At 38.4% G+C, this 15,048-nt stretch overlaps 1 protein-coding gene across 1 annotated transcript in view; it reads left to right on the top strand.

Annotated features, from left to right (window-relative positions):
- LOC132095082 (immunoglobulin superfamily member 3-like) overlaps positions 1 to 15,048 on the top strand; it is a 155,362-nt gene that overhangs the window by 135,346 nt on the left and 4,968 nt on the right. The window contains exon 7 of the mRNA XM_059499835.1: positions 10,541 to 10,951. Within this exon, the coding sequence (XP_059355818.1) occupies positions 10,541 to 10,951 (411 nt within the window). The remainder of the gene's footprint in view (positions 1 to 10,540; positions 10,952 to 15,048) is intronic.

Genomic DNA, 15,048 nt, shown 5'->3' with positions numbered 1-15,048 from the left:
TTCCCACACACATTGTCCGTTTCTCCTTTCTCGAGACCCTGTAGCTTCGTGTTCTCGTAGTCTCCTCGGTCTGCTTTGAACCTCCTTGTCCATCCCTCTCTACCCCACTAAACTAATCTAGTTCATCTGTCCAGATGTGAACAGCAGGTGTTTCATATCTCCAAGAAACCCACTCTCAGAGGAGAACAGGCTGCATGGTGACACGTTCTGTGCCTATTTGCACTGTTACATGATGTGACCTACAATGGTGGTCCTATTTGGTATGGAGTTTCATTGCCTGCATAGTCTTCTGCAGTGTGGGATGTAGTGTAGCCGTGTTGATCAGTGTCTTGTGCACTGCAGTTTTATTCCAAGTGCTAAAAGGGGAGCAGCAAGAAAATTAAGCCATCATCAAAAGGCGAGATATGATTTTGTTTGGCCTCCAAGTAGCATCTAGATGCTCAATTTCATGAAAGGAAGCAGATTTTAAAGTGGCCAGCTTCTGACTTTTTAACAACAAGCGCCTCTAGGCAGATGGAAGAGGTTTTAAGATCAAATGCATTTATTTAGTAGCAATTTGCTTGAATCAAACTGCAAAGTGGCCATATTAACACCTGTGGGTGAGTATGTATGTGTGTGTATGCAGCAGTATGTATATGTGTGAGTGTGTGTGTGTGTGAGACTCCTCTGTTCATCATCACTGCATTTATTTGATCAGAAAAACAGTAATATTCAGAAATATTATTACCATTTAAATAATTGTATTTGTTTTCTATAATATCAAAGCTGAATTTTCATTAGTCTTATGCAATATGTACAGTACAGTACATATTAAAATTTGTAATTTGCCCTGGATCTGCGTTTATTTTACATGCTGCTCCCTTAAGTTCCTTCAGATGTCCAACAGGGCTGGTCAAGAGGCTGATGGAAATCTTACAGCAACACAGTTCATCTTATTTAAACGAACATTGATATTCATCAGTGTATATAACATTATAATGCTCAGTCGTTAATCTTGCTTTTAGAGCTATTTCCGTTAGTTAGCAGTACTACTTGGATGTTCTGGTTTGATTAAAAGTGATACTTGGCCTGACAAATCTGAGAAGCACTGATCTACAGTATTCTCCAGACCATATCCCAAGAGCCTTTATTTAGAGCACCTTATATTCCTCCCAGAGCCCACAAGCTCTTTGTTCCTAATTCAATCACTGGAGTTTTGTGTGCTCCCTTATTTTTCACCCCAGTGCCCAGCCAGTACACCTTACTCCGTGACATTCACTGATACAATGGAAGATTGATGAAGCACATTTGTTTTTGAAGCATTCATATCCAAAACCATTTTATACGGGTTTGGTAATTAATTAGTTTTGAAGTGATGCTCAAGGTCAAAATATACAGTAGGACACTGTCTCCCACCTGATTCACAAAGAAACCCCTTCAGTACACACAAACTCACACCCACCTGCTTAAACCTTATGAACTGCCTACACAGATAATATTTTAAGCAGCAAAGGTTCATTGAAAAACCTTCATCTACCTACATTTATGCAAAACTCCAAAAATGTACTTATGCATACAATTTACTGCAGTTTCCAGCTAAATTGGACATCCGTTTCTTTACAAATCTTTATTAGAGTATTGCCTTTTTAACTTTGCAACAAAGTCCCAATATCTTTTGAAAGTAATTATTTGTTTTCTGTGCAACTTAAAGGAGGCATGCTATTTGTATGATGCTGAAAGGGATAGCTTACATAAAAATGAACCATTTACTCACCCTCATGTCCTTCCCAACCCGTAAGACCTTCGTTCATCTTAGGAACACAAATTAAGATATTTTTGTTGAAATCTGAGAGCTTTCTGATCCTCTATAGACAGCAATAGCCACTTTTCCACTCGGGCCAGTGAGAGCCAGTACTTCAAACAGGCCAGGTGGGGCTAATATCCTCGGACCTGTAGCACCGAGGCCAAAATAGCGCTGCGTTTCCAGCGTCGGGCCAGAAGCTCCACTGCGCTTCACTAAAACCCGCTCTTTACACACCTCTCAGGAACAACATCATGCAACCCCATCTTTTCACCAACAAAGAGAAGTTATCAGAAAACTTAATAAGAAATAAGTCACAGGAACTAGCGCAATCACAAAATGAACATGATAAAAGCGGCAGTTTGTTTGCATGCTTTGTTAAATATTTAAATCCAAAAGCATCTATGTTTTACTATAATAAGTGATACATTGGCTACGTTTACATGAACACTTTTTGGTTTAATCAGACTGAATTCATTACGATTGATGAATCTGATTGTAGTGTTTACATGAAGTGATCGGGTTGATGTGCGGGTTTATGTCACAAGCTACAAATCGGAAGAGATTTTTTGACATGTGCACACTGCTCAAATAGTGACACAGATAATATAGAGTTTCTCACAGTCTACACATAATAACCCCTCTCCTACATGGTTTCTTTATTTGTTTTAATATTTACCTGTCTATGGATAAATATACATATAAACCGCTGTGCTGCTCATATTTAACATGCAAAAAAAAAAAAAGCCCCTCCCCGCACCCAAAACAGGTTGCCTGTGGATGAGTCTCCAAAACAAGGTTGTCCTGCTCACTTCACAGTTGCTGAGTGAAAGGAGAGTTTTATACATGACAGGACACGCATTTATACAACACTTTATTCAAAAGGAAGAGCCGCTTTTTCCGTACGTCATGTCACTACTTTATTTCTGCATCATTGCACATGCGCAGTCCTTTCAGTTTCGTGGTTCAATCCGTTCGAGTGTTTACATGCACACTCAATCGTATTAGAAGAGGAATAAACCACCCCCTTAAATCCGATCGAAATTTCATTTGGATCGAGCTCAATCGAATCAATTAAGGTGTTTATATGAACGTTTTTCAGACGAATTATTTGGGTGCATGTAAACGTAGCTAGTGATCATAATGAATTAATTTATCAGGATTGAAAATCAGTCACAGAAATAAAGCGTTATGAACATAGCCTGCTTATTCAGTCGAGTCTCTGTTTATTTGTAGTCACAGTAGCCTATACATCACATTTTGCAAGAATGATAATTGATAAAAGAGTGATAATCTATATTTTTATAAAAGATCCCGAACAAAAACCATTATTATATTTTTATGACATAGGCTACGCAGAATTAAACTCTCGAGACGAGACTTATGACAGATAAAATATGTTATTAAATAAATACTAGATTGAGAATAAGAAGCTAAAGTCTGATTTCTCCAAGTGGTTGCATTTACCATGTTTACTGTGGTAACGTTAATGCCTAACGTGCATAGTCTTTTGCATCGCTTATAAATATTTCTGCCTTGTATGGTGATAATCCACATCAGATCAAGTTATTTCAAACACTTGCTGCTGACTGAAAGTGAGTTTTGAGCTCAAGTTATTTTAAAAGTCTTTAATGCTGGTGTTACAGCTGTTATCTTTCAGAAATGATCAGCCCTGACGCTCTCCAGACGTGGAGAAACTCCACCTCTGTTCATAACCACTCCTCTAGCCCCATCTGGCCCACTTTGGCACAAGGTTGGCCCCGAGAAAGCACCAATGAGGCACGATCAAGCACCGGAAGTGACAGTGGAAACGCGACTAGCACTAGCACTAGCACGCCGGTTTTTGCCTGACACCATTGTAACTGACACATTCAAGAAAGTCCCAGAAAGGTAGTAAGGACATCATCAAAATTGTCAACGTGTCATCAGTGGTTCAACTATAATTTTATGAAGCTACGAGAATACTTTTTGTGCATAAAGAAAACAAAAATAACTTTATTCAACTATTTCTTCTTTCTCCAGTACCACAACACAGTTTGACAGTTTGACAACAGACAGAAAGGCATATTTCTAACATGATTGGACATTTTAACTGATGGTGCTCCAAATGTCATTTTGCTTATTAATATATATACCGATATATATTCACTCATATGCATTTTATGGACCATTTGTAAACACTTTTAAATATATGTCCTTGGTTATCACCAGTGCTTATTCAAGCTGTCTGTAATAACTCCCCTTCAGTAATTCCCTGCCTGTATCCATAAACACACTTCATAGAATTTTTAATCAAAGTCTCGGAGGATGTCACTCATCTTTTTCAAAAACATTTCCTCACTCACTGAGCTCCCTAGCTAATATTACTTGACTTCCTCACTCTTCAGTTCCTGTAATGTTTTCATTCCTTTTTACTTTTTGCACTAGTTGTTTTTGCTGATGATACATATGAGGCTCTGATTGCCAAGCAATTGATAGGCCTGGGTGTAAAATGCCGAGAGCATTTAACAGATGTTATTCAGCCACATTCCTCGCCAGACACTCAATCTGGCCAAAAGAAAACTGTGGATTTAGTCCTGTACCCTCTGTGCATATAAACACATGCTACGTACCTATGCCATCTCTAGTAGACCTCAGTGTACTTACTGCATGCTTTCTGATAGCACACAGCTATCCTAGAGTTCCCTGATAATCACACAGAGCTGTTTTTGCTTCATCACAGACCAGAACCTGTACATTTATTGTAAGGTAAGGGAGAAGGGGACACGTCTCAACGGAAGTTGGAAAATTAAAGGAGGGAGGAGGCACAGGACACACAGGGCTCATCTGTGGACTCCCTGCCTGAGCACAGATCCACATAATTACAATATAGCCCTAATTGCATTGTAGAAAACTGCTGGAAATCCTTCTGCAACACAAAGGAATCAGATGTATCGGCCTCATTAGCATAGATATTAGGCTCCCATTATGTTTTTGTAGCAGACGGAGGGCAGCAGTGCTCAAGCCCCATTCTTTACTGTGCAAGGCGGATCTGCTTAAACTGCTCTCCTGAGGGAACACAGCCTCCCACCCCTAAAACACACACACACACACACAATCTGTTTCACTTGGATTAAGCATATTTCAGAACATTAATATGACACATGTCAGGCTCTGCTGCTTGGATTAACAGTTAGAAGAGCTCATGGAAGAGCAGTCAAGTTTGAAGCTCTAAGCCAGCCTTCAATGTGCTTGGGTTAGTGCTGCGTAAAAAAGAAACATGTTTTTTTGATGCGTTTTCAACTGGAAGGGACTTACTCCACTCCATAGTCCATAATTTCACTTTTCCTCTCAATTTGACTCGTTTTCAGCTTATCTCTGTTCAAAGTGAGCAGCTCTTCTGCCATTTTGCGATTCAACGATTACCTCTTAATATTACTGCACCGTTTACTCACTCCCTGATTCTCTTTTTTCCCCATTTTTTAAGTATCTTTTCCCCCTTCTCTCATCCCTTTCAGGCACTCCTCTGTCTGCTCTTTCCATCTTTGATGATTATCCACCTCCACTTGTCATTGCTCCACTTAAAGCCACTTACATCTGCAAGGCAGTTAATGGATCTCCTCTTCCCCCTTTAAAAAAGAGAGCGCTCCACAAAGTCTTTTATGTTTACTGGTACACCTCAACCATTTTTCAGTTTCCACTCGTGCTCGGGCAAATAGACGTGCTTGTGGAACTCATAAATATGCATGAACTGTGAAAATTATTATGTTGTAAGTGATTGACAGTGATAAGGACTCTTCATCTGTCAGTGGGGGTTGAAATTAGCAGCTACCGATTAACTGTTCTTCCCTAATGACTGCTTGTGTTTTTGTGTCATCAACAGAACTCTTGAAAGATCGCTGTTTTAATAATGGATTACGAAATACTTAGTGGGATAGATCCCATTCTTATCGTAGGTCATATAAATGTTAGTTTTAGTCTTTTTTTCTGTTAAATCATATAGTCTTAGGGCCAATTTACACTGCACCAAGGCGGACAATCATCAGATTACAGTATGTCACTTCCCAGACTCTCACGACCCTACAAGTGCTGATTCAGCATGTTCAATCAGCCAAAACGAGCTCTGACAGATGCCAAAAGACACAGACAAGGGTAAAACATTGATCTGACAAAACCAAATAAAGTGTATATCAAAACATAACCATCTGTTTTACTGTATTTTTCTAGAGTCAAGGGTAGAGCCATTTTCTCGATTAGATGTGCATCATGTCTTTGGTCCACTGTGAATAATTAATCAACATTCGAGAATGTGATATGTTGTTTCCTATGATTGGGATTATAGTGTAAATACATTTTTTACCTGTTCTATCTTTCAATAATAGCATTTTTGCAAATCCGCTATTATGTTTGACATTCAGGAAACAATCTACTGCATACTGTTGAGATCAGATGTGTTAAAAATACATTTAAGACCGATGTGTAGAGTGGAAGGTGCTACACCCAGTCAGAAACTGCATACGATTTGTTAAAATGACATATGTGACCCTGGAACACAAAACCAGTCATAAGTCACACGGTATATTTGTATGGGTCCAAATTTTTGCCTTTTTTTTTATGCAAAAAAATCATTAGTATATTAAAAAAAGATCATGTTCCACATAGAATTTTTTTTTTTTTTACATTTCCTACAGTAAGTATATCAAAACATAATTTTTAATTAATAATATGCATTGCTAAGAACTTCATTTAGACAAATTTAAAGACTAAAATTACAAAAAAAAAATTATATCCTCAGATGCCAGATTTTCAAATAGCTGTATCTCAGCCAAATATTGTCCTATTGCCCTAACAAACTATAAATCAATGGAAAGCTTATTTATTCAGCATTCAGGTGATCTCAATTTCACAAAATTGACCCTTATGACAGGTTTTGTGGTCCGGAGTCACACAATTTTTTCTCATTCATTTCTCCTCTTTCCTTTCTACCTCACTGTGACTGAGCCTCTGACAAAGTTCTGGCAGTGTCAGAAATCTAGTGTGGCATTCGTGCTGCATGACTGCTCCTACAAGCTGTACATTCTGACTTTTACCCAAGATCTCACTGGGAACATATTGTTCAGGCTTTAGTTTCAGTAAATGCTGTTTTTGGATTGGCAAGGACATTTTGTTTGCTCATTTATAGTATGTTTTGATAGCACAAACTTTTTCTTTTATTCCTCATGATATGGCCACTTTAAAATCTCCAGTGCATGTGGATGTCACTGGAATAAATGTTTTCTTAATGTAATAAATAATTGTAAAAAATGGTGTTTCTTGATGGGAAGGCTGCATTATCTTTGGAGATTGTGTTATCAATAAATAAACCAAATAAAAGCATCTTTATCTCGGCAGCGCAGAATATTGGTAATTAACTGGGGCTAACAAATTGGACACACGCAGGAGGAGGGAACGCGGCTCGCTGTCTTCTTAGAAAATCACAAATGCACTCAAAACATTTTCTCTGTTTGCTTTTTCCGCTGCCAAACTCCCCCTCCACACCTCCTCGCCCTCTGTCTGAGAGCCGTCACAAACTGCCTCTAATCAAGCTCTGAGCTGTTTAAAATGTGCTGCTTGATTTGCTTCATTTTTACAGTCTCTCTTACTTCTCCCATCTTTCTGTTCCCTCTCTCGCTTTTCGTACATTTATTGATTTTTGTAATTCGATTATACAACGAAAATGAAATGGCTTGCAGTTTTGTCAAGAACAAATATCTTGTTTAATTAAATTGTTTAATCGTGCCTGGTGGAGTCAGAGTCGGAGAGGATTCTGTCAGAATTTAATTGGCCACCTTCCTTCATTATGACACATGGAGGAGGCCCTCCGAAGGATTCAGACCTAGTAAGGGTAACCAAAATGCAAGTGAATGATGGAAAACCCACGCAAGAGTATTCATAACTATGGCTAATATAAGTGGGGAGATAATCTTATCTGCTGCAACTTTTGGGAGCTAATGAAAGCATAGCTGCTCCTGTAGAACAGAAAGTACAAAGAGCAATGGACCTCATTTCCGTTTTGTCAAAGGCTCCCTGCTCTGCTCATTTTCTTTATTAGAAAATTGAATGGGGGAAGAGAGAGAGTGGAGCATCAGTCCTCCGCTCCAATCCACTTATGCATCATGCTTGCTGAAAGAAAAGCATTGACCAGGAGTGAGCTTGAAATGGAGAAAGCAAATGTTTCCAATCATATTCGCTGTATTGCTGTTCTGTTGCCCATGAGACTAAGCTGTGTCTCATCTGTGAGCTGCCGTGCATTACATTTCTCTGATTTCAAAGCCTTATGTAAATCTGAGCAATACTTTATGATTGTACTTAATTGTGGCAACTGCATATATCTGCTAAAAGTGCATTTTTAACATTGATGAGTACACTGGCACATATACGGCTTCAAAGCTAAACTACATGAACTAAAAGCCACATAACTCTAATTTTGATTTCATGGGGTCTTTAATCCCTGACATTTCTTTTTCAGCCTTTGTTTTCTGTCAGAACCGGAGTAATTAGAAAGAAAACTAGAAATCTGTTGTGTGGAAATCCCATCTATTGGTGGTTCTGCTTTAGAGGATTGAAGAGTCATTCTCCTGCGATTAGCTGCTAGCTCTGAAGGGTTCTGTAGAGATTCCCTGTGGAATGACTGCCAGCGCTTTGAGAGCATCTTTAGCGTGCACCCAACCAGTAATGTTTTATGTCTGAGGGCACACGAGATGCCATTTTGCATTTACAGGATAAATGCCTGTTAGCAGTGTCAAAAACTGCAAAAGATTATGTACATTTTTGTCAATTTAAATGAAATTTGGCCCTCTGCAGATTCAGAATGTACTCTTTATCTGTATCCTGAAAACTGCAGTTCAGTGAAAATACACAACTGTTTTTGAAGTCTCCTATAAGTCACAAAGAATGCACTGAAATGTTATTACAATTTAAAAGAACTTTTCTATATTAATATATTTTAAAATGAAATTTCTTCCTGCTACATAAACAACAGTCATTAGTCCAGATTAGTGAGGAGCTGTCTTGCTTTCAAGAGCTTTCTAACATTTTTAACACTTTAGTGAATGACTCATAGTGATATATATTTTTTTGTTTTTGATTTTTTTATTATTATTAAGTAACTTTTTATTATTATTAGTTTTTAAGAGCTATATTAGCAGTAAGTTAGCTGGCTTTATGCCAACAAGCAACTAATTTAGCGCAACTACCATCAACAACTATAGGGACACAGACACCCGTTCTTGTCAGTTTTTTTGGCATCATCTGTTTTGAAGCTGAACTGTGGGGATATATTAACTCTGACAGCCCTACAGGAGTAAACAAAGCTCGTTTTACAGTGTGACATTTTAATTTTAGAAGCTCTTGGCCTGATAGCATGTACAATGACAACAGTATGTCAGCAAGCGCCTGTATTACTGCAAACACACAGCCGTCACATCAAATACAATTGTGATCATTATTATTTGTCTTAGTTTTCTCTTTATTTTTTGGAGTGGTTTGATTTGTTTTGGATTTCTAAGAATTTGGAATATGGTAATCAAAAGTCTAAATTGAGGAACAGCTCCTTTGCAGTTTTATTTTTTTTTATAAATCTTAAAAAACCTTCGAGAAACAGTGTTAAATCGGTGAGATTTGACATTATACTATAGGAGCTTTGCTGCAGGGATTGGGTTTCTGGCCTGCTGGTTAGAAGCATAAGAGTGTTCATGCCACTGTTATTCACAGAGAAGGTCCAGGCTTAGGGATGAATCGGGGGACTTTGCTAGAAGTGCAGAAATGCGTGATGGGGATTACTGGAGCCAAAGTGTCAGTGGAAAATTGGATTTTTAGCAAAGAGCCATTAAAGCACGAAAAACAGAATGTGAAAGTTTCACAGATGCTCATTAATTTTAGGTAATAAAAGATGTAAAACAAACAATCGTATGAAGTCCCACCAATATTGTAATTTCTTTGTAAAAGGCACTGTATGTGTGAGTTGAGGAGTAATGCAATGGCATATGTTTAATGCGTTTGAAAGTGTGCCTGAACTGTTTGCACATTCTCATGCCAAATAAAAGGGGGACATCTGCTCTCTTTACTTTTGAATTCTTCTCTGTTGCACATATCTAATGAACAACATTTGTAAGTATGTAAGACCTTTTATTTGCCGGTGTGTGTCTCTCATCTTCATTGTGTCTTCCTGAGCTCTTCTGGTACTCATAAATCCACTCATGGTGTGAAATATGGTGTCACCCCTTACACAACTGTAGTAGTCCAATGTGTATGCCAAGGATCCCACCGCCCTGCTCCTTCAAGAATGTTTCTGACGTTTTATTTCTTTCAGATCTAAAACAAGTGATTCCAGAACTCCCTCAGCAGCAGTAAATATCCATTCTGGTTAAAGGCCTATTCACACCAGAAAGAAACCGTGGATTCCTATGGATATTATGTTCAGAGTGCACTTTTTTTTTTAATAATTGTACTTTAGTACATTAAGAAACATGAATGTGTACTTTTAAGTGGCCTTTTAATTAATGAATATATTCTCTTCAAGGACCATTTTTTTGTAAATATACTTTTAAGATTTGAAGTACATTTAAAAGTGCACATTTAGTGCAATTAATTGCACTTCTTTTTAAGAAGGGTTCTCACAGACAAGAATATCTGTCTGCCAACAGAGAGAAGTGTCTTTTTTTATGTATTTGGTCTAAATAGACTGTAAATCTTGGTATTCATTGTTCTAACTTTTCCCCTTTTTGTTTTCTCTTCCTTTAGTAAGTAAACTGAAGGTGCACAAGTCCAACCAGAGTCTGCAGTTTCTGGAGGACAGTCGGGTCCGTGTCAACTGCTCCATCACCTCTCAAACCAGCCCGGACTCTCAGCATGCTGTGCTGTGGTATGCGCGGAAGGCTGAGGCAGGAGAGCCGGATGAGCTGCTGTTGAAGATCGAACACTCTGGAGCATTCGAGTATGGAGCGTACGCAGAGGAGGAACGTCTCCGCAGCCGTGTGCAGTCAGAAAGGCTCTCTCCTCGCCTCTATGGGCTTACCTTGCACCGTGCCGAGACCAGCGACTCTGGAACATACTACTGCCTTGTGGAGGAGTGGCTCATGGACCCTGATGGACTCTGGTACCGTCTGGCACAAGACTCCTCCGGCTTCACACATGTGGCTGTGAGACAGCCAGGTAAGAATGCTTGCTTATCAAATGGATGTATATATGTACTTGTATTTTAATGTATATTTATCTTTGTCCCACATTTAGTTTTCAAACATTTTTATTAAGCAAGGATGTGCAGGTATTAAATTGATCAAATGTGATGTAAAGACATTTACAATGTTACAAAAATAATCTATTTGAAATAAATGCATTTTTTTATTTCGTAGTTATCAAAGAATCCTGAAAAAAATATATCATGGTTCCCACAAAAAAAAAAAAAAATTAAGAAGTGCTTTCAACATTTATAATAATAATAATAAGCATTGCTATAAGAAATATTACAACCCGAATTCCGGAAAAGTTGGGACATTTTTTAAATTTTAATAAAATGAAAACTAAAAGACTTTCAAATCACATGAGCCAATATTTTATTCACAATAGAACATAGATAACATAGCAAATGTTTAAACTGAGAAAGTTTACAATTTTATGCACAAAATGAGCTCATTTCAATTTTGATTTCTGCTACAGGTCTCAAAATAGTTGGGACGGGGCATGTTTACCATGGTGTAGCATCTCCTTTTCTTTTCAAAACAGTTTGAAGACGTCTGGGCATTGAGGCTATGAGTTGATGGAGTTTTGCTGTTGGAATTTGGTCCCATTCTTGCCTTATATAGATTTCCAGCTGCTGAAGAGTTCGTGGTCGTCTTTGACGTATTTTTCGTTTAATGATGCGCCAAATGTTCTCTATAGGTGAAAGATCTGGACTGCAGGCAGGCCAGGTTAGCACTCGGACTCTTCTACGACGAAGCCATGCTGTTGTTATAGCTGCAGTATGTGGTTTTGCATTGTCCTGCTGAAATAAACAAGGCCTTCCCTGAAATAGAAGTTGTTTGGAGGGAAGCATATGTTGCTCTAAAACCTTTATATACCTTTCAGCATTCACAGAGCCTTCCAAAACATGCAAGCTGCCCATACCGTATGCACTTATGCACCCCCATACCATCAGAGATGCTGGCTTTTGAACTGAACGCTGATAACATGCTGGAAGGTCTCCTTCCTCTTTAGCCCGGAGGACACGGCGTCCGTGATTTCCAACAAGAATATCAAATTTGGACTCGTCTGACCATAAAACACTATTCCACTTTGAAATAGTCCATTTTAAATGAGCCTTGGCCCACAGGACACGACGGCGCTTCTGGACCATGTTCACATATGGCTTCCTTTTTGCATGATAGAGCTTTAGTTGGTATCTGCTGATGGCACGGCGGATTGTGTTTACCGACAGTGGTTTCTGAAAGTATTCCTGGGCCCATTTAGTAATGTCATTGACACAATCATGCCGATGAGTGATGCAGTGTCGTCTGAGAGCCCGAAGACCACGGGCATCCAATAAAGGTCTCCGGCCTTGGCCCTTACGCACAGAGATTTCTCCAGTTTCTCTGAATCTTTTGATGATGTTATGCACTGTAGATGATGAGATTTGCAAGCCTTTGCAATTTGACGTTGAGGAACATTGTTTTTAAAGTTTTCCACAATTTTTTTACGCAGTCTTTCACAGATTGGAGAGCCTCTGCCCATCTTTACTTCTGAGAGACTCTGCTTCTCTAAGACAAAGCTTTTATAGCTAATCATGTTACAGACCTGATATCAATTAACTTAATTAATTACTAGATGTTCTCCCAGCTGAATCTTTTCAAAACTGCTTGCTTTTTTAGCCATTTGTTGCCCCCGTGCCAACTTTTTTGAGACCTGTAGCAGGCATTAAATTTTAAATGAGCTAATTAAGTGGATAAAAGTGTAAAATTTCTCAGTTTAAACATTTGCTACGTTATCTATGTTCTATTGTGAATAAAATATTGGCTCATGTGATTTGAAATTCCTTTAGTTTTCATTTTATTAAAATTTAAAAAAACGTCCCAACTTTTCCGGAATTCGGGTTGTATAATGATTTCTGAATGATCGTGTGACACTAAAGACTGTAATGACTGAAAATTCTGCTTTGCAGTCACTAAAATAAATGGCATTTAAAATATATTAATGTGGAAAACTATTTTAAAATTTCCAAGTTTTCTAACAGAACTTTGCATGTTACACATTTGGTGTATTGGAAATGTTTTTTTTTTAATTGTATAATTTTTCTCCCTTTAGTTTTTAGTTACATTTATTATATTTATTTTTAGCTAGAAAATTAGAATAAAATACACAAATTAGGGTTTTTAAACTATAGCTCTTTCTATACCACTCCAAAACAATGCAACTTTTTAATTATTTTGACCAGTTTTCATTTTCTGCAAATAAATGCTCTAAATGACAGGATGCTTATTTGGAATTTGGGAGAAATATTGTCAGTAGTTTATAGAATTAAACAAAAATGTTAACAATACTCTAACGCATACCAATAAATAGTAAAACCAGAGTTTTAATCATTTTTCAGTGGTCTCTTAAACAAAAAACAAAAAATTCCAGAGCTGTGTATTTATTTTGGTAGCAGAATTGCAGAAAATTCTCAAATAAAATGAACAAAAGAAAAAATCTCAGGCCCTCCTGAGATTAAAGATCAACATTTTCTAGAGGTTTTTCTGAAGAATTCTCTGGTCCTGTTTTGTATCTTGTTCATGAAAAGTGCTGGACAGTATTTACAATGGCACCCAACTAGCCGAGTTGGCCTTTATTCCTATAGCAGACTCTGAAGCCTTTGAGATTCAGTTGTAGGTGTGTGTAGCAGTCCCATGGGTTTACCAGGCCATCTGGCATGAGAGGATTGGAAAGAGCAGCATGAAAACATTCTCCCCCTGAGACCACCGTGGAGCGCAGCCATCCTGAGCTCATGTCTGCCCAAACTGAATCATTCATCAGCATGTGTGTATTTATGAGAGAAAGACATAAAGAGAGACAGGATCTTTGTACGCGTGACTCCTTAAACGTAAACGCACAGCATATCAGCCCTTCAGGGAGAACACCCCCCCCCCCCCCCCTCCACACACACACACACAATGGGCCACAGACCTTAGCACTCAGAGTCAGAACCTCATAAGGGACACAATCACGACTGCTGGATCCCAGAGACTTTACTCATGACTCCCTTCTGAGTGCCACACGTCTGCTGCTCCTCTATTCACTCCACGCAGACCCCCGTTAAGACCCCTGCTGCGAACCACCATAGCTATTCATCTGTCCTCCTTTTGCAAATAATGTCCACTTTTTCCTGTAACATCATGACCTAGCTTCTGTATACAGGTCTATGTGGTTCAGGTGACAATGTAGAAAAGGTTTGCATTAGTCTGATGCCATCTGGACTCTTTGACAGCATTGAATCAAAGCTTTGAGGAGCCGGAAGGAGAGATCCCACCCCCACATCCCAACCTGACACAAAACACTCTTCAATATTACTGCACTACACATGGGTCATCCACTTACCACTGTTTCACAGACACATTTTGTTGTGTAGTTTGTTCTCGGGTTCATTGAGCAAGTAGCTTTAGGAGCACAGGTGGCCAAGACATCTTCTCCTCTGAAACAAATCAAGGTTAAGAAAAGTGATTTTGAGCAAGGTTTTTGCTGGTCAGACAACTACAAAAAGTGATAAATTATTATTTTAAATGAATAATGCAAATCTAACATTCACATGGACATGCTGATCATTATGGAAGCCCTTACAGTTGTTTATGCGTCATGCACTTTCTATTCTTCAGCATGAATGCATTTCCCTATACAGTATCTAATCTTCTTCTCAGCACTGCTTTAGTCAAGGTGTCTTTCAAGAATTCTGTATTTTATACCTCTTTCTATTTTGCTTCTCATATATATATATATATATATATGCAGTGCATATCTCAATAATATATCTAAGTATGCACTTAAATTCCAGTCTTATTTCCCTGGGGATGAAAGTGTGTGTGTGTCACCTCCCCGCTGCACAATTGCCTGAAATAGCATCCATATAAATGTATTTACGAATAGATAGCTGATTTAAGGTTCAGCACCTCGAAATCTGCCATCTTCAAAGTTAAATTGCACTGCTTTTACATGAGCGAGCAGAAGATAAGAGGAGCCCCTTAATGTGTGCCAGTCTTATTTTTAGCTGATCTCAGCTCAAGACCCTGCTGAATGAGCTTGTGACT

Source organism: Carassius carassius, chromosome 19 (genome assembly GCF_963082965.1).
Source record: "Carassius carassius chromosome 19, fCarCar2.1, whole genome shotgun sequence".
In the NCBI taxonomy this organism is placed as follows: domain Eukaryota; kingdom Metazoa; phylum Chordata; class Actinopteri; order Cypriniformes; family Cyprinidae; genus Carassius; species Carassius carassius.
This window is presented reverse-complemented; position numbering and strand designations above follow the sequence as displayed.